The sequence below is a fragment of the Crinia signifera genome, chromosome 5 (assembly GCF_055691185.1).
Source record: "Crinia signifera chromosome 5, ASM5569118v1, whole genome shotgun sequence".
NCBI lineage: Eukaryota > Metazoa > Chordata > Amphibia > Anura > Myobatrachidae > Crinia > Crinia signifera.
The window spans coordinates 220,732,401-220,756,646 of NC_139221.1; the positions used below are offsets into that span (position 1 = coordinate 220,732,401).

At 41.9% G+C, this 24,246-nt stretch overlaps 1 protein-coding gene across 1 annotated transcript in view; it reads right to left on the bottom strand.

The window, feature by feature from the left end:
* Positions 1-13,529: 13,529 nt before the first annotated feature.
* Positions 13,530-24,246, bottom strand: part of KIF15 (kinesin family member 15) — a 78,561-nt gene continuing 67,844 nt past the window's right edge. Inside the window, exons 28-35 of the mRNA XM_083188562.1 lie at positions 23,786-23,875; positions 23,187-23,324; positions 22,975-23,084; positions 20,882-20,957; positions 19,284-19,321; positions 18,799-18,964; positions 16,764-16,895; positions 13,530-15,134 (exon numbers count right to left, since the gene is read on the bottom strand). Coding sequence (XP_083044688.1) covers positions 15,060-15,134; positions 16,764-16,895; positions 18,799-18,964; positions 19,284-19,321; positions 20,882-20,957; positions 22,975-23,084; positions 23,187-23,324; positions 23,786-23,875 — 825 coding nt within the window. The 3' untranslated portion in view covers positions 13,530-15,059. The remainder of the gene's footprint in view (positions 15,135-16,763; positions 16,896-18,798; positions 18,965-19,283; positions 19,322-20,881; positions 20,958-22,974; positions 23,085-23,186; positions 23,325-23,785; positions 23,876-24,246) is intronic.

The window sequence follows — 24,246 nt, forward strand, 5'->3', positions numbered from 1 at the left end:
TTCCTGGTCGATCACGTGATATTAACGTTCCAGAGCTTGTGCAGCCAGTGGGCGGCAATAATTACTATGAGCAACGCCTACCCACTGCTTCTACAGAAAGCATGGGAGCAGAGCAGATTTTTTTTTGTAAATTTATTATTACTAGCTAGTTATAGTAAAGACAACGAACCACTTTGTAAAGACATAATATATATATATATATATATATATATATATATATATATATATAGATATTGTTTATATAGGGATGTATGTTTATAGATATAGATTTACATATAGACCATGGTTGTCTACCTGACCTGCTCCTTCTGGGAGAAAATGCACAGGTGATGGCAATCATTAATCCTGCAAGAGAGTTTTTTTCTTTCTGCAATATCTTGAATTTGTGTTCCTAAATAATGTAACTTATCACTAGAGGTGGATATATGGTACATGAAGTGACATGATTTAGATATTTTTTTCTGTGTGTGTTCTTCATAATGGGTTACTCTTAGTAGACCTAAAAAAAGCAAACAAATAAAAAAAAAAAAAAAAAAAAGAAACCCTGTCTCTAATTTTTTTTTCCATAACTGCTTTGCGCTATTTCGGGTCAATTTTTTTATGTTAAACTAATGTCCAGATTATCAAAATATTCCAGGATGCCTGTATGGGTCATTACGTCAACCAAGTTTATGTTGACATGCATTCGAAACCTGAAATAGGTTGACAGAGTCTGAAAGTCGACACCAGCATTAGGTTGACATTAAGTTTTTCAATTGTTTTTCTCCCAGATGTTGACATGAACACCATGTAAGTGTACTGCTCACCATGGTCGGGCACACTATTTTATTCTCCCACCACGCTGTAATAGATGGTATGGCATGAAATACTGCCTATCGGCACATGTCGGCTCAGAAAAAGAAAACCTTGAAAAACCTGTATTGCTCATAATAAGTTAATTTGGCTTTTATGTAATATCTGGGCGCCCGATTTTTTCATCACATCGCATGCAATATAGTGGCATACAATTCATGCGATGCGATTTTACATTGTAAAGACCCGATTTTTAATTGTATAGTCACCCATGGGTGATTTCATACCCCCACTATCCAGCTACGCATGGAGTTGATCTTATATAGTGTGGCGAGCGCAGCGAGCCCCGCGAGGGGATGCAGAATACATGTAAAGTAATCCGCGTCCGCTCGCCACGCTTAAGGCTCGGTGGTTCGCTGCGCTCGCCACACTATATAAAATCATCTCCATGCGTAGTTGGATAGTGGGGGTATGAAATCACCCATGGTTGACTATACAATTTAAAATCGGGTCTTTACAATGAAAAATCATATCGCATCGCATACAATATGTACAGATTGAATTCAGATACTAGGCGCTCTTCATATGGGCATAATTCTGCAGATCATAGGGAAATATACATAAAAGGTTTTTACTTCCCTTCGTATTGTGATGGGCACCTCTTCTGACGATGTTCTTTGTTTCTTTCTTTTATTCTCTCAAGCGAATTTTGGAATATGTGGAAAATACATATATATATAATGTGTTATATTTTTTCCCACACTTTGTATTAATTCAGATAAAAATTTATTTTTCCTGGTAGTTTAAGAGCGTACCAAAACTCACTATAAAGAGTGCATACACAAGTATATCTGGGTATCTTTATGGGTGACACGCACCCGTACTCACGATGTAATCTGTGGTGTAAAACTCATCAAGGTTTCTTTCTCTTTTAGTGTTCCAATTTTTTTTATTGATGTAGACAGTTAGAAAAACAAAAAGTTTTAAAATATGTATCCATACAGATCTATAACTGTTTTGAACCACAGTACTGAATCTGGTGGTGAGAACGTGCAGTCAACTCCCCCACAAGGTATTCCGGATCCTAATGGAGGTGGACAAGCACCTAAACACTCACCCGATCCTGATTGCAGTCCTCCAGTCTTTGCACACTTAGGTCTTAGCCTCAGACCTAAGTGTGCAAAGACTGGAGGACTGCATTCAGGATCGGGTGAGTGTTTAGGTGCTTGTCCACCTCCATTAGCATTTGGAATACCTTGTGGGGGAGTTGACTGCACGTTCTCACCACCAGATTCGGTACTGTGGTTCAAAACAGTTATAGATCTGTATGGATACATATTTTAAAACTTTTTGTTTTTCTAACTGTCTACATCAATAAAAAAATTTGGAACACTAAAAGAGAAAGAAACCTTGATGAGTTTTACACCACAGATTACATCGTGAGTACGGGTGCGTGTCACCCATAAAGATACCCAGATATACTTGTGTATGCACTCTTTATAGTGAGTTTTGGTACGCTCTTAAACTACCAGGAAAAATAAATTGTTATCTGAATTAATGCAAAGTGTGGGAAAAAATATAACACATTATATGTATATGTATTTTCCATATATTCCAAAATTCGCTTGAGAGGATAAAAGAAAGAAATAAAGAACATCGTCAGAAGAGGTGCCCATCACAATACGAAGGAAAGTAGAAACCTTTTATGTATATTTCCCTATGATCTGCAGAATTATGCCCATATGAAGAGCGCCTAGTATCTGAATTCAATCTGTACATATTGTGTTCCTTTTAGGGGGTACTTTAGGGTAAGACCCCAAGATATTCAGAAGGGCGAACTTCAGGGGGGCAAAAATCGTATCCATAAAATATTTAGGACAGTCCGCATATTTGGTTTATACCCTTTGGAATTAAAAATAAATACATAAATCACAAAACATGCATTAACAGGAAAAACAAAACACATCAGTGTATATATTTATTTATTTATTTAGTGGATGTGTGGTCCAAACTTTCTTTTCTTTTTTAGGTACTGTATGACCTTTTTTTTTTTTGTAACTTTCTTTGTCATTCATTCCAAACATTTTTTTTTAAACCTTCATTTTGCACTGTATAAAAGTTGTAACTATTACAACTTAAAACAGTTTTTTTAATCACTGCCAATTTTTTTTCGTATTAAAGAAAAATTGGCTCTCGATTTGAATAGAGCAAATCTCCATTCACCCTGAACAACAGAGGAAATTGCAGATTTTTCACCTAGGCAAAAAAACAGCACTAATTGAACACTCCCCCTAAAAGCATACCTCTAACAAACGGTGTCCCCCCCCCCCCCCCCCCCCCCCTTACTTATGATAGGTTGACTCTAGGGAGCACCAACTGAAGATAAACTATTCCCAATTGCAGTTATCAATATGAATAGTGGATTCATGGAAAATTAAACTGGGTACATACAGTACCTAAAGATTTATCAATCCAATCTGTCTGGTGGGAACAAAAATCTGGTAATTACTGTATGTGAGCAAATGACAAGGACAATTGCTCCCAAACACTGGAAAACAGAATATTGTAAATATTCTTTCATTTTAACGCAAATGGAACTACAAACCGCATTGTCCCAGATATCCAACTATTCTTCACGGTCAACCCAAATCAAATCCCCACACTAGCTTGTGAGAGTCACCTCTAGGGTCAGGATCCCCACAGAGTAAGGCATATATGTCTGAGACCCGACCCCTGATTGTGGGGTTCCTCCAGCATGGGTGTGGAATATTAGGTCTACACAAGCAAAAGGTCAACATTAGTTTTTCAAATTTTTTGGGATGTCAATCTAAACATTTGAAACTGGCAGGGCATACTGGGATGTATAGTTCCATAGCAGCTGGAGGGCCTAGGCAGTGTGCGGTTTGCATACCTGCCGTAAGAATTCTGGCAGTCAAGATAACAGCGCCAGACTTGTCATCTCCCTTTAGTTTCTTCTTTTTTTTTTTTTTGCAAATAGATTTTTATTGAGTTTATCAAAGGAAATATAGCATAGTACAAACAAAGTGTGTAAATTTCCAGCAATACAGAAAATTTAACCAAGTCTAATACAATACAAGTCTAGAGTCTAAGATATCATAGATAGTTTACACCAGACTAGTCAAGTGTTATGGACTAGATATCAATATGTATCTTCTTGGTTCTTTTTCAGGAGCAAAAGGGAATGAAGACAATAGGCGGTATTCAATGAGGCTGATTCGCCAGGTTTTTATGGCGATTTTGTGCTGTAAGGCGAATTTCTGACTAAAACGGTGAATCACCCTATTCAATGACCAGATGGCGAATACATTTCAAGGTTTTTTTCGCCATGATTCACCGAGTAGCAATCGCTATCTTTTTATGGTGAAGTGGAAGGTGAACTTTTAAAATAAAGTGTTTTGTTTTTTACAATTGGTGTCCAAAAATCAGGAATTTTATTCTGAGGAGGGGCATGCTATTTTTATTTATGTGCTGTAAGCACATGAATATATATTTAATTTAAAAAAAAAAAATATATATTTTTTTTACACAGACCAGCCAGCAGGGGGCCGGAGCCGAGCCGCTTATTAGATATTCATATATTCACTTCACCCGATCATTACATATTCATGATCGGGTGTAGTGAATATGCCCGGTCCCCTGCTGGCACCCACGGGGGGCAGCCTGTGCTGCCTGGCACCCGGGGAGCCCACCTCCCCCCCACAAACGTTCTGGGGCAGGCAGGGAGACTTCCATCTCCCTGCCTGCCACCGTCCTCAGGCTCCCTGTGAGGTCCGCCTCAGGAGCTCAAATTCGCCAGTCAGGGGCAGCGAGCCCCTGACTCGTTGAATGGAACGCAGCGAGCAGTGGCGAATGTGCAGCGTATCCTAAACAGGATTCGCTGCACGTCGCCGGTATTCACATTAAATACCACCCAATGACAGTACAGGAGGAAGAAAGAAATGAGAAGGAAAGAGATTTCAGAGAATAGTGCGACTCACCCATCTCACTTTTTATTTTCTAGAAACAGTTTTCATTAAAAAGTAACAATAAAAGAAACCATTATAATGATTTGTAATCGTCCAACTCTTTGTAGGTTAACCATATAACACCAAAGGTCTGATCTTTAGAGTCCATAAAAGAGATAAGATCATCCATTGCCATATAATGATCAATTCGGTTGCACCAATCTGACCTCGGGGGACTGGTATTGGTCTTCCAATACACTGGGATTACGGCTTTTGATGCACTAAGGATGTGGCGTAGTAGGGTCTTTTTATATATAGATTGGGGTCTATGTATCAGATTAAGTAGCCAAAAGCTTGGGCTAAAGGGCAACTCCTCTTGCAAAATTATGTTTGCAGTGTTAACTCTCCCTTTAGTTTCTACTCAACTTTGTTAAACATGACAGTCATACAGTACATGATGATTAACATCTTTAAAATTTTTATAAAATAATAATTATAGATATATTTAGCCAACGACGGAACTTTCTATATTTGTATGCACTTTATAGGGGACTGACAACCCCCATACCGGTGGCAACTGGTTGCGTACTCCACTGTTTCTGTTTACAGATCATGTTCATGCAGCTTGTCTGTGTTGCTCCCTTCTACACCTCAATAAAGAGGCAGAGCAGGAAACAAGATACTGCCATATTACATGCTGTGTCTGAAAAAGGACAGTTCTGAGCTGGTTGGTTGCTATGGGTTGGGATCATTTGGTCTACAGCATTATGGTCGACACCATTATATCGACATGGGGAAAGGTCATTAGTTCGCCATTTTCTATGTCAACAGTCAAAAGGATAAACATGGGGCTTTTCACTGTTTTTTGACCTGAAGTCAACATAGTCGACATGGACACAGTTTAAAGTGCACCGTATCGCTTGTGATGCGTCGGGCACAGTGCCTTGCTGTGCTCGGCACACTATTTTATTCTCCCACCAAGCTCTAGTGGATGGTAGGGCATGAAATACCGCCTGTCGGTACATGTCGGCTCAAAAAACAGTGAATAACCCCATGTCAACCTAGACAATATCGAACTAATGACCTTTTCCCATTTCGACCTAATGGTGTCAAACTAATGACTGTCGACCATAATACTGTAGGCCAATGACCAAATCCCGTTGCTATTAGGTTCTCTCCATGGTCTGATGCATATAACCCTGGGAAAGGAGTCGCAACTCCTTTAGGGCACATTCTACGCCCTTGATGGCTAACCTTGACATGCCAGCTGTTGTTGAACTACACATCCCAGCATGCTCTGCTTCTGTTTTACCATGCTAAATCTGATGCAGAGCATGCTGTGATGTGTAGTTCAACAACAGCTGGAGCGTCAAAGTTAGCCATCAAGGTTCTATGCTGTACTTGCTCGATGGGAGTATGGATTGCTGGGTTGAAAGTCAAAAGGAAGACCACTATTGGTCGACAGTTGAAAGTCGACCAATAGTGGTCTTCCTTTTGACTCTCAACCCATACTCCCATCGAGCAGAAACAGCATAGAACCTTGATGGCTAACTGACACTCCAGCTGTTGTTGAACTACACATCCCAGCATTCTCTGCATCAGATTTAGCACTCGACACATCAAAAAAGGAGGACATGGTCAAGAGGATGGCAAAAAGGTGTATACGGAGAAAGGTCAACATGAGTTTTTCATTATTTTGTGTCTATGTGGACACAGGTCAACCAAGACACAGTATAAGTGTAACAGAACCACTCTGCATGCTTTGGGTACGGTGCCTTGCTGCACTTGGCACACTATTTTATTCTTCCTCTATGCACACAGGGATAGTAACGTATGAACATGTCATTAAAAAACAAACAAAAAAAAGAATGAAAAACTCATGTCGACCTTTTCATTCGTTGCCCAACAGCGGTCTTCCTTTTGACTAGCCAGAGTTGACCTGGCCAGCTTTTGGTGCAATCCCTTTATGGACGTTTATCCCCCCAAAGCCCGTGAAGCCCTGCGGTGGAAATATCACTATCTCCCCACTTGGGAAGCCCTGTCATCAGCTTGTGGAAGATCACAACCAGGGGCTAGGCAATGGAGAGCAGATTGTGTCAGCACGGTCTGGCTGATTACAAACGGACACATCTCGTGAGTAACGCTGCCAGAGGGAATATGAGCCTTAGTACTTAGCACCTGTACCGACTAGTACCCTACTGCACCACTTATATATATTCATCTGCCTATTGTAACCTTTGAGGCATCTTACTGCCATGTATAGTGGTCCTAAATGGTCAAGCTATTTACACAGATATAGCCTTTGGAGCCTATTTTTCCTCTTATCCCGGATTAATCACATTCTGTGCTATTTTCTGAACAAATTATTAAATAGCGGTACATATATCAATCTGGACATTATTCGCTCACTGTTCCGCATAATTCTTAAAGGGAAAGGGTCTATCTTTAAACTTTGCTTTTATAAATGATATTCATGATACTGTATATATGTTGACTGTCACTTTATTTAACCCCCAGGAGTTTTTTCTGTATATAAATGTTATGTTTCTCTTTCAATGGTCCTGGTGACACAGCTCAACATTGGGATGTAGGAGGGTCCGTAGGAGCCAGGCACCTATCCTAAAGCTTTTGGAGGGTAGGCTCCTCCATCTGCATCCCAGACTCTTCAGTTCGTGTTAGGTGCCCACTGGAGTGGGTGCTATTCTAAAGGGCTGCAGGAGCAGCCGAAGGATTAGAGTTAGTTAGGAGTTTTTATTTTATTAACTTTTACACTAGCTAGGTAGGCACAGTGTAAGGATTCTCATTGAATCCTCACACTGAAAGCGCAGCAGGAGCTGACAGAAGCGCGTCCTGTCAGCTCACTGCGCACAGGGGAGAAACTGTCTGGTCTCCCTGTGCGGCGCTTACAGCTTCTATTAAGCTGCCTGGGCTCCGGAGCGCTCTGAAACCGGCTTCACACTAGGTGGGGATCATGGGGGACAGGTGCTCCGTGATGGCAGCAGCCATTTTCTGCGGAGCTTACACACTGAGCTCCTGTGTGAGAGGACAGCAGTGGTCCCCAGCAGATGGGGAGACACTGGAACTTGGAAATCCTGCAGTGGGAGCGGCTGTCTGGGGGTGGTTGGCACCAAGAAGCTCTGGACCCCGCAGCAGCGACTTGGTCTCTTCCCTCACTCTGTTTGGCGCCATTCGGAAGACGCTTGTAGCGGAGCTGAACTGGCTGACAGATCCTGGCAGTGTGATTGGATTTCCTGGGCATTGTTTTCCCCACTACTGAAAGCTTCAGACAGATAAGTGACTGTTGTGCATTGGCTCTGTATTTAACGCCTGTACATCTTGCACTGTGACTGTGTTACCTTTTGCATCATGTCTGAGCAGCAGTCTGTGGCTTTGGGGGAGGGAGCCCTTATTGCATTGTGCGCTTGTAGTGTGTGTACACTAAAATTTGCCCCTGAACAGATGGCCAAGGGGGGCTTGTGTATTACTTGCGCTGGTGTGAGACCCATGGGCAGTGAACCCCAGAGGGTAGAGCAATTGGAACCTGCGTGGGCCAGTGCCCTGGGCAGGTCTGTAAATGCCTTAGTGCAATTGCTGGACAGGCAGAGTGATGTGTTGGTATCTTCCCCTAGACCTAGGTCATCATCTCAGCAGTCCTCTGGCTCCTTGCCTCTGACCTAAGCAGATCCTGGGCTCTTTCAGGTCATGCAGGGTACTGCAAAAGGGATCAGCAGATTTAATGATTTACTTGACAGATTTGATAGTGATACTGTGGGGACCCCTAAAAGGTCTTATTCAGTGCCTTTGCTTGCTGTTGAATCTGGTGAGAAGGGAGAGTGCACAGACATCCCCTAGGATCAGGGTGATGATTCTGAGGATTCCTCGGCCTCAGGGGTGGAGGATTTGATTACTGCTGTAAAACAGGCTTTGAATTTGTCTGTGGAGGATAAGACTCCTGCAAAAGGAGTATTTAAACGGCAGCGTAAGGAAACTGTTACCTTCCCTGCTGATGAAGGTTTACAGGATTTGCTGGAAGGGGCTTGGAAAACGCCCGATAAAAGGCTTCAGATGCCTAAGAGATATTTAAGTCTGTACCCCATGCCTGAGGCTCATGCGGACCTCTGGGAAAAAGTTCCAGTGGTGGATGCTTCCGTGGCATGGCTTTCTAAAGCCACTGTGCTACCTGTCCAGGGGGTGCAGCCTTTAAGGACCCCGTAGACAAGAAGCTTGAGGGTAACCTTAAGGCAATTTTTGAAGGGGTGGGTTTCACTTTACGCCCTCTTATAGCATCAGCATGAGTCTCCAAGGCCATGATTGTTTGGGCCAGTGACTTATGTACTATTTTACATGCTGACCCAGGTGTGTTACTGCTAGCTGAGAAATTGAAAGCAGCTGCAGAGTATGTGCTTGAGGCTGAGGAGGAAGCACTTAAGATGGCTTCCAGAGTATCCACGATGTCCGTCAATGCCAGGAGAGTGCTTTGGCTTAAAGCCTGGGAGGCGGATAACAAATCTAAAAAGGCCTTAGAGGCATTGGCTTTTAAAGGAAAGCGGTTGTTTGGTTCCGAGCTAGAAGAGATTATTAAGCAGGCCACAGGAGGCAAAAGTACTTTCCTGCCGGCTCCTGCAGCAAAACAGGCCTCAAGATTTTCTGCTTTTAGACCGTCCTTTCGGCCCTCCCCTAGAAGGGGTGCGTCCTTTCGAGTACACTCATTCAGGGGAAACTTCCAGTCCTCTAGGGGCAAGGCAAAATTTGGTTCTTTCCACAAGAAACCGAGCACCAAAGGTGAGGACAAGCCCTCATCATTACTACCTGGGGAGTCCCCCAGCGGTGGTCAAGGGGGGGGGCGCGTCTAAGAAGGTCTTCCTCCGAGAAGATTTCTACCCACACCAATGCCAAAGGAGTCACAGCTCCATTCTGTTCTTTTGGGGGCGGCTCAATCCCTGTTAAAAAAAGGAGTGGTGATCCCGGTCCCTCGAGTGGAAGAAAGGCTTTTATTCCACTCTGTTTTTGGTGCCCAAGCCAGACGGTTTCTGACCAATTCAGACCAATCTTAAATTTAAAGTCTTTGAATCTCCATCTGTGGGTAGACCATTTCAAGATGGAATCTCTGCGGCCTGTGCTGCTAAGCTTGGACCAGGGAGAATTTTTGGCATCCATGGATGTCCAGGACGCATATCTGCATGTTCCTATCCACCCGGAACATCAGGTTCTCCTGAGGTTTGCCATAGGAAACCTGCATCTGCAATTTCAGGCGTTGCCCTTTCGTCTGGCCACAGCTCCAAGGGTATTCACCAAAATTATGTCAGTGATGGCGGCTGCTCTCCGACTGAGGAGAATCACTGTGATTCCGTATCTGGACGACCTGCTGTTCAAAGCAGAGTCGGCAGGGATCTTGCAGAAACACTTGGAAGAAGCCATCAGGTTTTTGAAAGTTCACTGTTGGCTTTTAAATTTACAAAAGTCTCAGCTCTTGCCATCTCAGAGAATCCAGTTCCTGGGGGTTATCCTGGATACCCATCTACATCGGGTATTTTTACCAGAGACAAAGGCCAGGGACATGTCCATCTTGGTTCGGGATATTCTGGGGACTCGGAGTCCATTGGTTTGGAGGTGTCTCAAGCTGCTGGGGAAAATGGTGGCGACTTTCGAGACGCTACAGTTTGCCAGGTTCCACTCTCGAGTATTCCAGTGGAACATTCTGACATCCTGGCCAGGGAATACTCAGACCATGAGGTCAGAGCAGATAGTGTTGTCTCCAGAAACCCGGTCTTCCCTGGAATGGTGGATGGAGGTGGATTCCCTTCAGTGGGGTCGGTCTCTGCAGTCCTGGGACTGGCTGGTAGTCACTACCGACGCCAGTCTCAGTGGCTGGGGGGCAGTTGCTCTGGACCTACGGCTTCAGGGTTTGTGGACCTCGGAAGAGTCAGCCTTGCCGATCAATATTCTGGAACTGCGGGCTGTGTGGAAGGTGATATCCTTTTCAGGAGAAAGATTGCAGGGTCTCCCATTGCGGATTCAGACGGACAATGCCACGGCTGTGACATACTTGAATCATCAGGGAGGCACACGCAGCAGGCTGGCCATGTGGGAAATTTCCCGGATCTTATTGTGGGCGGAGCAGAAGGTTCCAGCATTATCGGCGATATTCATCCCCGGGGTGGAGACTGTCGAGGCAGATTTCCTGAGCAGGGAGGAGCTGCTCGAAGGAGAATGGAGTCTGAACTCACAGGTGTTTCACCAGATTGCAGTGAGGTGGGGAACTCCGGATGTGGACCTTATGGCATTCAGGTTCAATCATCAAGTACCCAGGTTTTATGCCAGGACAAGAGATCCATTGGCTGAAGCAGTGGATGCAATGACGATCCCCTGGGAGGGGAATCTGCTTTGTTTTTCCGCCATTCCCAATGCTGGCAAGGGTTCTGAAAAGAATCCAATCCCAAGGAATCCCGGTGATTCCAATAGCCCCATATTGGCCAAGGAGGTCCTGGTACTCAAGGGTTCAGAGATTGTCTGTGGACTCGTGGCGTCTACCTCTGAGGTCAGATCTGTTAAAGGCAAGGGCCGTTCTTCCACCTGGATTTAGCTCGGCTAAATTTGATGGCTTGGCTATTGAGACCGCCATCTTAAAGAACAAGGGTTTCTCAGAGGCTGTGGTAAATACCATGATAAAGGCTAGGAAGTCGGTGTCTTCGGCTAACTATTATAGGGACTGGAAGACCTATATTAGGTGGTTTGAAAGGCAGAAGTCGCATACATCTCGATTTCGACTTTCAAAGTTACTTGAGTTTTTGCAGGATGGTTTCTCGTCTGGTCTAAGCCTTCAGTCTCTCAAGGTACAGATCTCGGCTCTATCAATCTATTTTCAGAAGAGGATAGCGTTGCTACCGGAGGTGCAGACTTTCCTGCAAGGGGTTTCCAGATTGAAACCTCCCTACAAGCAACCAGTGGCTCCTTGGGATTTATCACTGGTACTGGAGTGTCTCCAAAGGGCGCCTTTTGAGCCGTTCCTTACATGGAAACTTGTCTTTCTGTTGGCTGTTGCCTCTGCAAAGAGAGTATCGGAATTGGGAGCATTGTCCTGCAAGTCTCCTTTTCTTATTTTTCATGACAGGGCTGTTCTTCGAACAGTACCCCAATTTTTGCCAAAAGTAGTCTCTGCTTTTCATTGAATCAAGAGATAGTTTTGCCTGTGTTTCAACCCCCAGAGGGTTCCAGGAAAAGGGACAAATTGAGGAATTTGGACGTTGTGCGCGCCTTGCGCATTTATGTGGACAGGGTGAAAGGTGTCAGGAAGACTGATACTTTGTTAGTCTTGTATGATGTGCACAAGATTGGTTGGCCTGCGTCTAAGCAGACCATTGCTAGGTGGTTGCGTTCTGTCATTGCCTTTGCATATACTAAGGTTGGTAGGCCTGTTCCGGCCAGGATCAACGCGCATACCACCAGGTCGGTCGCCACCTCTTGGGCGGTTTGAAATGGGGCCACAGCTGAGCAGGGCCGCCACTTGGTCATCTGTTCACACTTTTGCCAAATTCTATAGGTTCCATGAGTTCGCGTCGGAGGACGCATCATCCGGGCGAGCAGTGATGAGGGCTGCAAACCTCAGCGTACCCTCCCAAAGGACCGGCTCTTGAACGTCCCAATGTTGAGCTGTGTCACCAGGACCATTGAAAGAGAAAAAGGGATTTTTGTAAGAACTTACCATTCAAATCCCTTTCTCTGATATGGTCCTGGTGACACAGCAATCCCTCCCTTATGCTCAGTAAGTATGCCATTGTTCATGATGTTTCATGTTATATATGGTTGAAAAGTTAAAATTTTAAATTGTGCATATAATATGTGCAGGCGTTTGTACTGAGTTAATGTATTCCAGTGGCTTTGCAAGATTGAGCTGAAGAGTCTGGGATGCAAAGAGAGGAGCCTACCCTCCAAAAGCTTTAGGATAGGTGCCTGGCTCCTACGGACCCTCCTACATCCCAATGTTGAGCTGTGTCACCAGGACCATATCAGAGAAAGGGATTTGAACGGTAAGTTCTTACAAAAATCCCTTTTTAGTAAATATTCGGTACTTCTTTACTTCGCTCGCCCACGCTGCGGGCTCGGTGGCTCGCCACGCTATTTAAAATCAACTCCATGCCAACATGGATAGTGGAGGTATGAACTATCCATGTTGGCATGGCGTTAAGTTCCTTTATTTTACATAGTTTGTGGCGAGCGTAGAAGCCGGAAGTAGCACGGCGCCATGCTGGCGCCGTGAAAGTAAAGAAGTACCAAATATTCTTATTATTTACATACCTGTTTTATGTATCAATTGCCATCTGGATTGTTTTACAGTTGACCTAATGGCCACATTCCCTTGATGGAATGGTGGCAGCATGAAACCACTGTTCACTACTAGAGAAGAATATGATACGGAGAGTAGGAAGCAAAACTAAGCACAGCTTTCAATACCCAAGAAAGTTCTTAAAATTTAAATGTGGTGGGTGTTGCTCATAGCAACCAATCCATTTCTAGACATCATTTCTTCATTGCGCTTATTTAGTCAACCCTTAACTATGTATTTAGTCCTTTTTGTATTGCATTCCTTATTTCTCTGCAGAACGGCTTTAGAGAACAGGGCTGAGGGAAGCAAATATTTTTTTTTATTATTATTTTCTTAAACTATACCAAAAACTTATAAGTTATAGTACTTTTTGAAAAAAAAAAAAACAAACATTTTGCAATCCCAATTGATTACTGACAGATTTCCAATAAAATGGCAAAGAAAATAACAAAATTAAGAGAATCTTTATTGATCTTTAATTCCAAAAGGAAAGCATCAAGGAACATACATACAGTACTAGTTTGTGCTTTTTTTTTGTGGGGAAACTAAAAAAACTTGAAACTATGATAATTTTAGGAGACACAAGAAGTTTCCCATATAAACAGACAGATTTATGAAGCCAAATCATTTACTGGGACCAAACTTGTAAATCAGATAACACCAAAAGACACACACAAAGTGAACACGTTTCATAGTACATTTATATGTTACAAACAGAAACAAACATGACAAATATTTACATTTCTACAGGGTATTGATCATTGGATAGACAGCAACTAGGTCAACATGCAGGAAGGTTGACATGACTGAAGGTCTTACAAGCATTAGGTCGACATGGGTTTTTTCACTTTTTTTTGTCCTGAATTTCGACACTTACGACATGGACACTCGCTACGCTCGGCACACTATTTCATTCTCCCACCACGACCTAGTGAATGGTAGGGCATGAAATACAGCCTGTCGGCACATGTCAGTTCAAAAAAAAAAAAAAAGAAGTGAAAAACCTCATGTCAACCTAACCTAATATCGAACTTCCTGCATGTCAACCTTAATGCATGTCGACCTAGTGAATGTATCCCTTTCTACATCATTTCAGAAAAGCTGCCAGCAATATGCTTATAAAAAAAAAAAAAAAACTTACAATAGATACAATGTCAATACAATCTTAGTTATAGAAACTGACATATAAAAATAGTAAAGGCTTTATATACTATTATAGGGTAGCAATTTGCTAAAACATTTTAATTCTAAAGTTAACCAAATACAGATGGATGCCCCCACTGGCGAACGCCGGTGGAGAGGCGCTCCATCTGATTGGGACACGCGAGCGTCCCAGTTTCTGGGGCGGCGATCGACAGGGACTGGTGGGGAGCTCCTTCGGAAGGGGACGTGCGCGCGTCCCCCTCCGGCATCTGGCGATCTGACTACCAGACCCCTGACTGAATGACAGCAGCTCCATCTGAATATATATTTTTGAAATATATGTCTGTATGTTTACCAGCCTCTAAATGTACTACAAGGAAGTTAGTAGTACAATTTCACATTGTGGATTTGAGCCTAAATTGCTTTTTGTCTTAATGTCATAATGTCAAAGAAAAAATGTATGTAAATAAAGTTGAAGGCAAGGAAAATATGACATGTTTTAATTCAAATAATTGCTCCAACCACCACTATATTATAGCAACTTTGGGTGATGTTTTAACACTATTAGAATTATCTCAATCAACATCAAATATAGCTATATTTTAATTTTGGGTGGAGATCTTCTTTAATCGCCTGCTAATGCACCTTTATGATTAAAACACAATTTAAAAAAACAAACAAATATTTGTAGACGAGACCGTTAGTTAATAAATCACTCAACAAAATGCTAAATAGTACAGAGATGAGGCATTACAGAAACACTGCAATTGTTCCTTTAAAATGGTGTCTCCTCCTTTCCACATATTCAGAGTTTCTTTGCTTTAAAATTACTCTTCTCAACTAACAATTGTCAGTACAGGGTTCAAGGGTTCTCTGAGTATCTTATTCTCGGCTTTCAGCTTGCTAATCTCCTACAACGAAAAAGAAAAAGCCACATTACAACATGCAACAGAAGTACAGTGCTCACATATCACTACCCTTAAACCAATAATAACCACCAAAAGTTGGTATTATCAACATTATGGGGAAAACAGTTTTTTTTAAGATCTCTCATAAGAAGTCCTTTAATTTATAATCTGTATTTGTACACATATTTCAAGTACACAAATTATAATTAAAGACTGTTTCCACATTTAAAGAATTTAGGGGCAGATTTATTAAGCTCAGTGAAGTGTTTAAGTGTCTGGTTTTTATCACCGGCCAATCAGCTCCTAACTGTGAAGTTACAGGCTTGGTTTGGAAAATGGCAGGCAGGAGCTGATTGGCCGTGATTAAAACCAGACACTTCACCAAGCTTACTGAATCTACCCCTTAAACCCTTATAACATGTGTAATGTTTTTAAAAAAGCAATAGAAAGTTCTTATTTATTATAATGTCTTTTCAAAAGGTGAAGCTAATGGTCTGCAGTCTATGGAGGGGTATTCAATCCCGGACGCTATTTCCGCCGACAGTATTCAATCCCGGGCCATACTCGCCTGCAACAGGTTCACCTCCCAACAGAGGCGAATCTGTATTGTTGGAAACAGCCGCTGGTTTGTAAACTACACGGCCATTTTCGCCAATACCGGGACTTTCCGACTGGTGGAATATATCAGGAGAACAGAGCCCACATTGAATAGGCCAATGACATTCAACCTAATAATGTCGTAAACTAACGCTATTTCCACCTGGCGAAAAAAAGCCTTGTGGCTGCTGCAGAAGGGCACAGACTAAGTGGGGAAAGGCTATTCTGTCAAATTCTACTTTATCCTTATTTTAAGAGAGAGTTAAAAGCAGAAATACTAATCTATTCTCAAGAATGTTTGCAGCATAAAGTATTACATACAGATTGTTCTTTGTATTTGGCAATGAGGTGTGAAATTTTTATACTTTATGCCTTTTTTTTTTAATTGTATGTATTATAATTTCTTTTTTTTTTTATTTCATTATAAAATTGTTACATTTATAGCAGTGTGTCCGAACTCATTTCTTCTCGGTAGATACAATAAGCATTTACTCTCCCAGCAGAGCAATAGCATCCAATTGTGTCATTTTTAGTGTTAAAAACAGTCCCTAGAACAGCGGTTCCCAAACTAGGCTCAATTGAACCCTGGGGCGCTTTGGGGTACTTGCAGGGCTCACTTGGTTGGTGGTACAGGATTAATTCAATTTATTTATTGTCACTGTACTAGGATTTGCTTCTGTTTGTCCACAAGCACTGGTTTTGCCTCTCTCTCTCACCACATAGCTGGACCTAAGCATGACAAATAATTTGCTTCATTTAACAGTTTTTTTTTAATTTCTCAATAAGAAACTTTTGGTCTGGGGGCGCCCTGATATTGTAGATATTGTAGAGTGGCGTTATTCAAAAATGTTTGGGATCTTCTAGAATAAACAGCCATCAACATGGCTAAAGATATAATCCAATGAAAAAGCAGAGCAGATGGTCTTGTTGTAGCCGGTAGAAGGTTGCACAAAGTTAGCACAGCAGTCACTAGCATTGAAGATATTTGGCCATCATCAATGTGAAGTACATCCCCAGCTTAAGTATAGGTTATACCTCCACTAGTTTGTTGTTCTCCTTTTTAAGCTTCACTATATACTGTATTTTCTGCTGTGGGTTTTGGTGGCCCAGTAGTTTCCCATTCTCTTCCACAAGAAATGCAATGTGCTTTCTCTGCAGCTCTGCCTCCTACAGGAAATAATCAGGAAAAACAAAAAATTGATTTCATGAATCTGATAAAAAAAAACACAACTCTAATTAAATATTTTAAAGTTCAGAAAAACGTATTACAAAAATATTAGCAAAAATATTTAATGTCTTAAACCGGTAAGAAACCTAGTGGGGCACTTAATTTCCAAGCAGACAAAAAAAATGCATTTAACACAGAACAGATGATTTATGTGGTTTCTGTGAAAAGCAAAAACCTGTGGTTTTAATTCCCACAGAAGAGAAAGCTTCACATCTGGCACATGAAAAAAATTGATTGTGTGTTATCTCATCTGCCAGAGCAGTTTATATTGAAAAGATGCAGTTCATAGAAAATATGGTTTTAACTGACCAAGTTATGTGCTAAACAAACATGGAGGCTGGTAGTAGTAGGTATCTCTTATACTGACTGCATACATGCACATACGGTTTTGTGAAGATAGAGAAGGAGGCATCTTGCATAAGCCCTGTCCCCGATCTGGGCAAACCGCACCACCACCCCAATACTCGAGTCGCCACTCCCAGGCTCAACTGGTCGACCAAGGTGAGGTAGAAGTTATGTTTAAAAGGGTCAAATCCAGGAAAGCTGCAGGCCTGGAGGCAGTGTCACCAATTGCCTTAAAGACCTGCTCTGTTCAGCTCGCCCCCATCTTTACCAGGATCTTTAACACCTTACTGGAGACGTGTAAGTTTCCCCCCCTGCTTCAAATGCTCAAAATTTGGCCCGGTTCCCAAGAAATCTACCGCAAAAGAAAAGAAGGACTACTGGAGTTCACCTACTGAGCAAATAGAAGTGTTGAGGATGCAGTCAACCTAGGGCTGCACCACATCCCGCAGCACCTGGACTGCCAAGGAACTTATGCGAGGGTCCTATTTGTTGATTTTAGCTCAGCATTCAACACAATCGCCCCCTGCATCCCAAACTTTTCTCTGTGGGGGTCCCAGAATCTACATGTTCTGGATCACTGATTTCCTGACTGCAAGGAAGCAAGTGGTAAAAGCTGGGTCATTCTCATTCAGCGTGTGCACAACCAGTATGGGTGCCCCTCAAGGATATGTCCTCTCGCCCCTGCTCTTCTCAATATACACTAATGACTGCTCCTCGGCTGAGCAATCAGTCAAAACCATAACATTTGCAGATGATATCCAAGTCATTGGCCTAATCAAGGATGAAGACAAGTCTGCATATGGACGCGAAGTTGTCCGGCAAAAAGAATGGTGGGCCAGGAACAACTTGACCTTAACCCCCCTCAAAACGGTCATTATAGAAGACAGTGTGGTGTCGTGGGTCGACTCATTCAAATTTCTCGGGTCAAAAATCTCCCGAGACCTCAAATGGGGACCCAATGTAAGCGCCATTGTTAAGAAGGCTCAGCAGTGGATGTTCTTCAACTCAGAAAATTCAACATGCCCCAGGAACTGCTACTTTTCTTCTACACCACCAGCATAGAGACAGACAGTCCTATGCTCCTCGATCAGTCTGGTACGGAGCCGAATGCTTTGGCCACAGTACCTCGCTATGCTCGGCAGACAATTTTATTCTCCCATCATGCCCTAGTGCAGTGGTAGCCAACCCTAGCCCTCGAGAGCTACCAACAGTTCACATCTTCCAGACAACCTAGCTGCTGCACAGCTGCACTCATTAATCACTGACACATTTTAAAAGATACACAGATGGAGCTAATTAGCTCACTTGTGATTCTGTGAGGAGACCTGCAAAACATGCACTGTTGGTAGCTCTCGAGAACTAGGGTTGGCTACCCCAGCCCTAGTGGATGGTAGGGCATGAAATACCGCCATGTCAACCTTCTGTTGACCTAGTGACCGTATCCCATAAAATGCAACTGGGCTTGGTTCAATTATGACCGTTGCCATTTACTATTACCTGTAACTTTTTTTCAATCTCTTCATTTTTTGCTTCCAATAATGAACGAAATTCCTCTTTTTCTTTGAAGGTCTTGGACTCTAAAGTTCTTGAACGCTCATTTTCATTATGTAACTCACTCAGGCAATGTTCTTTACTCTTGAGCAAGTTTCTCACCTCCTCTAACCTATGCAGAAATACAATGCATGAGATGCAAGAAATTGCCATCTCCCTTAATCCAGCCCAATACACAATGTCAGAGACTAATTCTAGCCATAGAAAAACACATTAAGATGACGTTTGGGTCAGCGTGTCTAAATTCAGTTAAAAGTGTTCCAAATTCATAGTGTATTACTTCTCACTTTCCAAATAACATTACCAAGTACCTGACATAATGCAAAATATTGGATTTGTTCAATCAATAATTTGATCCACCTTTTAAATAGTGATGTTACATAATTGATAATTTTGCCACTTTTAAAAAAGAAAACTAATATAAAACTTACTCTGACTGTACTTTCAGGAGTTGCTCAGTTGCTTTACCCTATTAAAAAACACAATACTTTAAAGTGGAGTCTATTTAAACAAACAATTATTTTATTTATAGTGTGTTCTATTTCTCCAACAGGACTTAATTGGTGTTCTATTTCTCCAACAGGACTTAATGTGCTTTTAAAAACTCAATCTTTCAGCAACGGATACTAATTGTCAAATATTGACAACCCCAAGCACCGATCAAGAAGCTTATTTAGAGATTTCCTCAATGAGCTGAAATATCAAAATCACAAAGTTAAAATAAAACACCTTGCACAATAAAATTATTTAACTTTTAAAGAGTGTGCACTCGCTGGGTGAGACATGAGAAGTTTAAATACATAATTTATTTAAGGTGTGAAAATGTATCAAGTTTATATAGCTGTAACAGGACTGTATCAGGTTTCACTAAAATTATAAATAAAAGCTTTACAGAAAATGTATATACACATTACTATATACTGTAGTCTGTTTATATTAAAAACAATACACATATATAGTTAATGTTTTATAACTTTACAAGAGAAATAGGGGGGTATGCAATGTGCCGCTGCTATTTCAGACGTGGGAAATAGCGGCGGCTCCATATTCAATGCTGTCATTAACAACAGCATTAATGCGGGATCACAGCAGAACGGGCCCGACTTCAGAAGCTGTCAGGCCCGTTCTGCCGATAACGGCCGTGGATTGTCGTGATCCAGGCCGCAGATCGACAATCCACGGCCATTTTCGCGGCCGCGCCCCCCTTGCACCCATCGGTGCATTGAATCTTATCTGTCATGCGGTCGATCTGACCGCAAACAGGCCAGGATCACTGCTGTCGGCGGGGATCGACAGCCGTGATCCCAGATTGCATACCCCTTAGAGAGAAAATTGGTAAGTAAGTTCTTACAAAGTCAGTGTACACCAATTAGAGAAGGACAGTAGAGACCACTTAGAAATGGACTACTACTGTTCTTCCTACTAACATTATAATTGAAAGTGAAGATATAGATCTAATGGCACATAAAATTTGCATACTTAACATTATACAGTTCTATACGGTCTAATGTTAGACATTTATCACATAGAACTGAAAGAAAAAAGCCTTGGAATCTTGCCTTGATGATGGACAATTTTAAAGGTCTCCACAGTGTGAAGCCTCTATGGAAAAAATACATCCCAAGGGCTAGAATGGGGATTTTTTCCTAATGCATGAAATGATTGTTTGCATGCCAACCTTCTGAAAGCAAAACATTTTCATATACATTTTTTTGTTACAATTAATAGCCTCTCTTTGCCGGAGATTGCTATTATTAACATTGTGCTTGGGAGGTGACATGCCCAAAGTAGCAATTTGTTTGCCTGTGCATATGATGAAAAGAACCAAAGTGCTGCCTACACGATCAGTGTTCTAATACATTTATATATAAACACACCATGCTTGTATCAGTGAACAATTTTGTTCTGTAAGTGTTCAGTGATCAATTGGTTCCAGAAGTAGAATAGACATCCAAGGGTGCAATTATTAACGTGAACAAGCCCATTAGCTATGACAATACTTTGGTTAGTCACAATACAAATAAATTACCTTTTCCATTCGTTCACAAACTTCCTTTTCTATTTCTCTTTTCAGCTCCAGCATATCAGATTGTTTCTGTTCTTTGCTGGGAAAAATAGTAGCAATATCATGTGAGATTACAGCAACCTGTATTTCGTACCTTGGTCTCGGATCAATCTACATCAATATACACAAGGTCTTGAAATACATAGGGAACACATCTTTTTAGTCTGGTTATTTTATCACTGTGGCACAGTAATTAGTATTGCAACCTCTCAGCATTGAGACCATGGGTAAAATACACCTAGGGTACTATCTGTCTTGTTTGCAGGGAGGCCCAATTAGAATGACTAATTATTCTCAGTAAAGGGGCAGTGTAGTTTATTAAGATTAGCCACAGTGCATGTAAATTAGGTTTTAAACATGGCATAGAGTCATTAACAATTTTGAGCCAGTAGACACATTAGAATAACTGAATTTTGGTCTGACCTGTAAAATCCTTCAGTTTTTTCAACAGCTAGCCATAAAGGAAGAGGAAGAGAAAGAAAGGAAGCCATGCAACCGGAAGGAAGGATAAAGTTTCAAAGAACCCCCCCTCATTGTCAGAACACTGCGAGAGGGTGGGTGCCCAGTGTCCACCATGGATTCAGAAAAAAGGATTTTACAGGTAAGACCAAAATCCAGTTTTTTCTTTCATGGCTACTGGGACGTCCCATAGCTGTCCCTTTATGGGAGGGAACGCACCTGAGCTGCACTGAGGACATGGCGCCCAAAAGCAGATTTTGCCATGGCGACTGTGTCAAATAGGTAAATACGAAGGAAAGTATGCGACGAGGACCAAGTGGCCGCACGACACAACTGCTCTGCAGAGGCTCCCCCTGACGAGCTGCCCAACTGGGTCCCACTGAGTGGAATGGGCCCGAAATGAAAAGGGAACCACCGTATTTGATGACAAAAAACCTGTCTAATTGTTAGGCACAGCCAGCGGGCCAGAGTCACATCATATAAGACAAATAACGCATCCGATTCGCGAATGTCTCTTGTTCGAGTAACAGAGCTGCAGGATCTAACATCATCAAGAGAACACCACTCTTGATAATCCTCTGATGGAGAAAAGCAGGAACAATGATTTCCTGATTAATATAAAACCGGGAAACAACTTTGGGGAGAAAATCTTTAGGGGTATGGAGGATTGCCCTGTCTGGATGGAACACCAGGTACTGGGAAACGTGAGACAAGTCGGACAGCCAACACGCGAAGCCACTGCCAACAAAATAATTGTTATTCCATGTGAGCCACCTGACATCTACAGATCCAGGTGGCTCACTGGAACCCTAGGTCTGCCACTTCAGATCCACTGGAGAATGGTTCCATCGGCCTGTGACTGAAGGTCTGCGACTTCAGACCCACTGGAGAATGGTTCCATCGGCGGAGCATCTCCAATTGTAAGTGTCTGGAGTGTAGGGTCTCCTATACGTATTCCTGGGTATGCGTTTCCTGGGTCAACCACAACTGGTTGACATTGAAAGGTGAACACAAGCTCAAGTTCCATACACACAAGGTCGACACAAGTTTTTCATGTTTTTTTTTTTTTTTTGGTGTAGACCAACTTAGTTCATGCGTTACTATCCAAGTGGGCATAGAACGAGAATTTAATAGTGTGCCGAGTGCAGCGAGGATCCATGCGCAAAGAATGGCGAGCCACGCGGTAACACTTATATGGTGTCCATGTCGACAGAAACAAAACGGAAAACTTGTGCAGACCATGTCTGTGTCAACCTATGGTATGTCGACCATTTCAGGCGTTGACCTAGTCATCTGGATCCAGTCAAGCCACATCCATATAAAATGTGCCTGTATATTTGCTATAACGCTGTGGAGTGGGGAGAGGGGGGGAATCACCACTAGCCAGGAAGACACTTTTAATTTATCTCAATAATCAGATATGGTTTTTCCTTTCAGGGCTATCCTATTCGATCGCCTTAGGTATAATTGAATAGACACCACCCCCTATATTTCATTTGTTTCTGTGCAAGCTCAAAATGGAATTACATTTTAGTCTTAGCTCTTTAGAAAAATTGTATTAATAGTTCACAATTATTTCTAAAAGCTCAAAATCTCACCAAATCTGCTCTCCTTTTTTCCTGTTGTCCAGCTGCATTTTTAAGTCCCTGCACTGTTCCTGCAAGTTCTGGATCTCAAGGCGTAGATTTTCTGTTTCACATAACTGGGTCTGTAACAATTTAGCAATAATAAGAATAAAAAAAGATATAAAAAAAATCATAGGAAATTGGCTCATTTAGTAATGGAGCAGGAATGGCAGTTTAGAGCTTACCTTAAGCCTGATTATTTCTTCATTTTTGGTTATTCGTTCATTGCTTAGCTCAGATACAAGGTGTTCCAGTAGCAAATTTTTATTTAAGCAATGTGACAGCTCAGATTCAAATGGATTTGCCATTGGTGTTTTAGGGGTCTACAAATAGAGCAAAACATGCACAAAACAATACTTTTACACCGAGTTCTCAAATACCAGTGTACCAAGATTCCAAAAATGTAAAATGTAATCAGACATTGATAAGCGCAAAATTGAACAGCATTTACAATCAGAATCATGTCAGTATTAGCACTTCCTGGCAAAAGGATAACAGATTTATGGTGACATCACTGGAACACTGCTTTGTACAATCGGCTTTCAGCTTCCACAGATTGTGGGCCAGAACATATATGATCTGGTCACTGTATATACTGACTCATTAGCAACTGCAGGGAAGTTACACTTTGCTAGATATTGGTAGCAGGCTTAGCAATTTGCAGTGTCAAAATATTAAAAAAGTTGCAATGAAAGCTCAAATATGGCACAATAAATGCAAGACAGATGTATAATTTACTGATTGAATTCACAGCAACATGTTCATTGGTAAGGCGGTACTGTACCTGAAGAAGCATAGCAGGAGAACCCATGTTGCTGTTGGTCATCTTTCCTCCTTCATCCTCAGTATTCGTTATGTCAAGGTCCTGTTTTAACTTGAGACGAAATACAGTAATTTTTCTGCTTTTTTATTATTCACCACATAAAACCATAATAAGCGGTATAAATAGGATAGACCAAAGCCAAGCAGTTGTTTTAGTTTAGAAATTAAGCTATTAGGTTTTTTACATTTGAACACAACACCCAAAAATAGTTATTGATAGCAACTTGTATGACTCAAGAGGTGTACACATGGTGCGATTTCAGCTAATCGATTTTAACTATATAGTAAAAAAATTGATAGCAGGTAAGTGCAAATCGTAAGGTATTTTTCTGCACTCGATCCCGATGTGCGTGGGCCATTAGTCACAATGCAACATGGCCCCCACGCCGTCCCTCCCTGCATCACCGATATCGAATAGATATC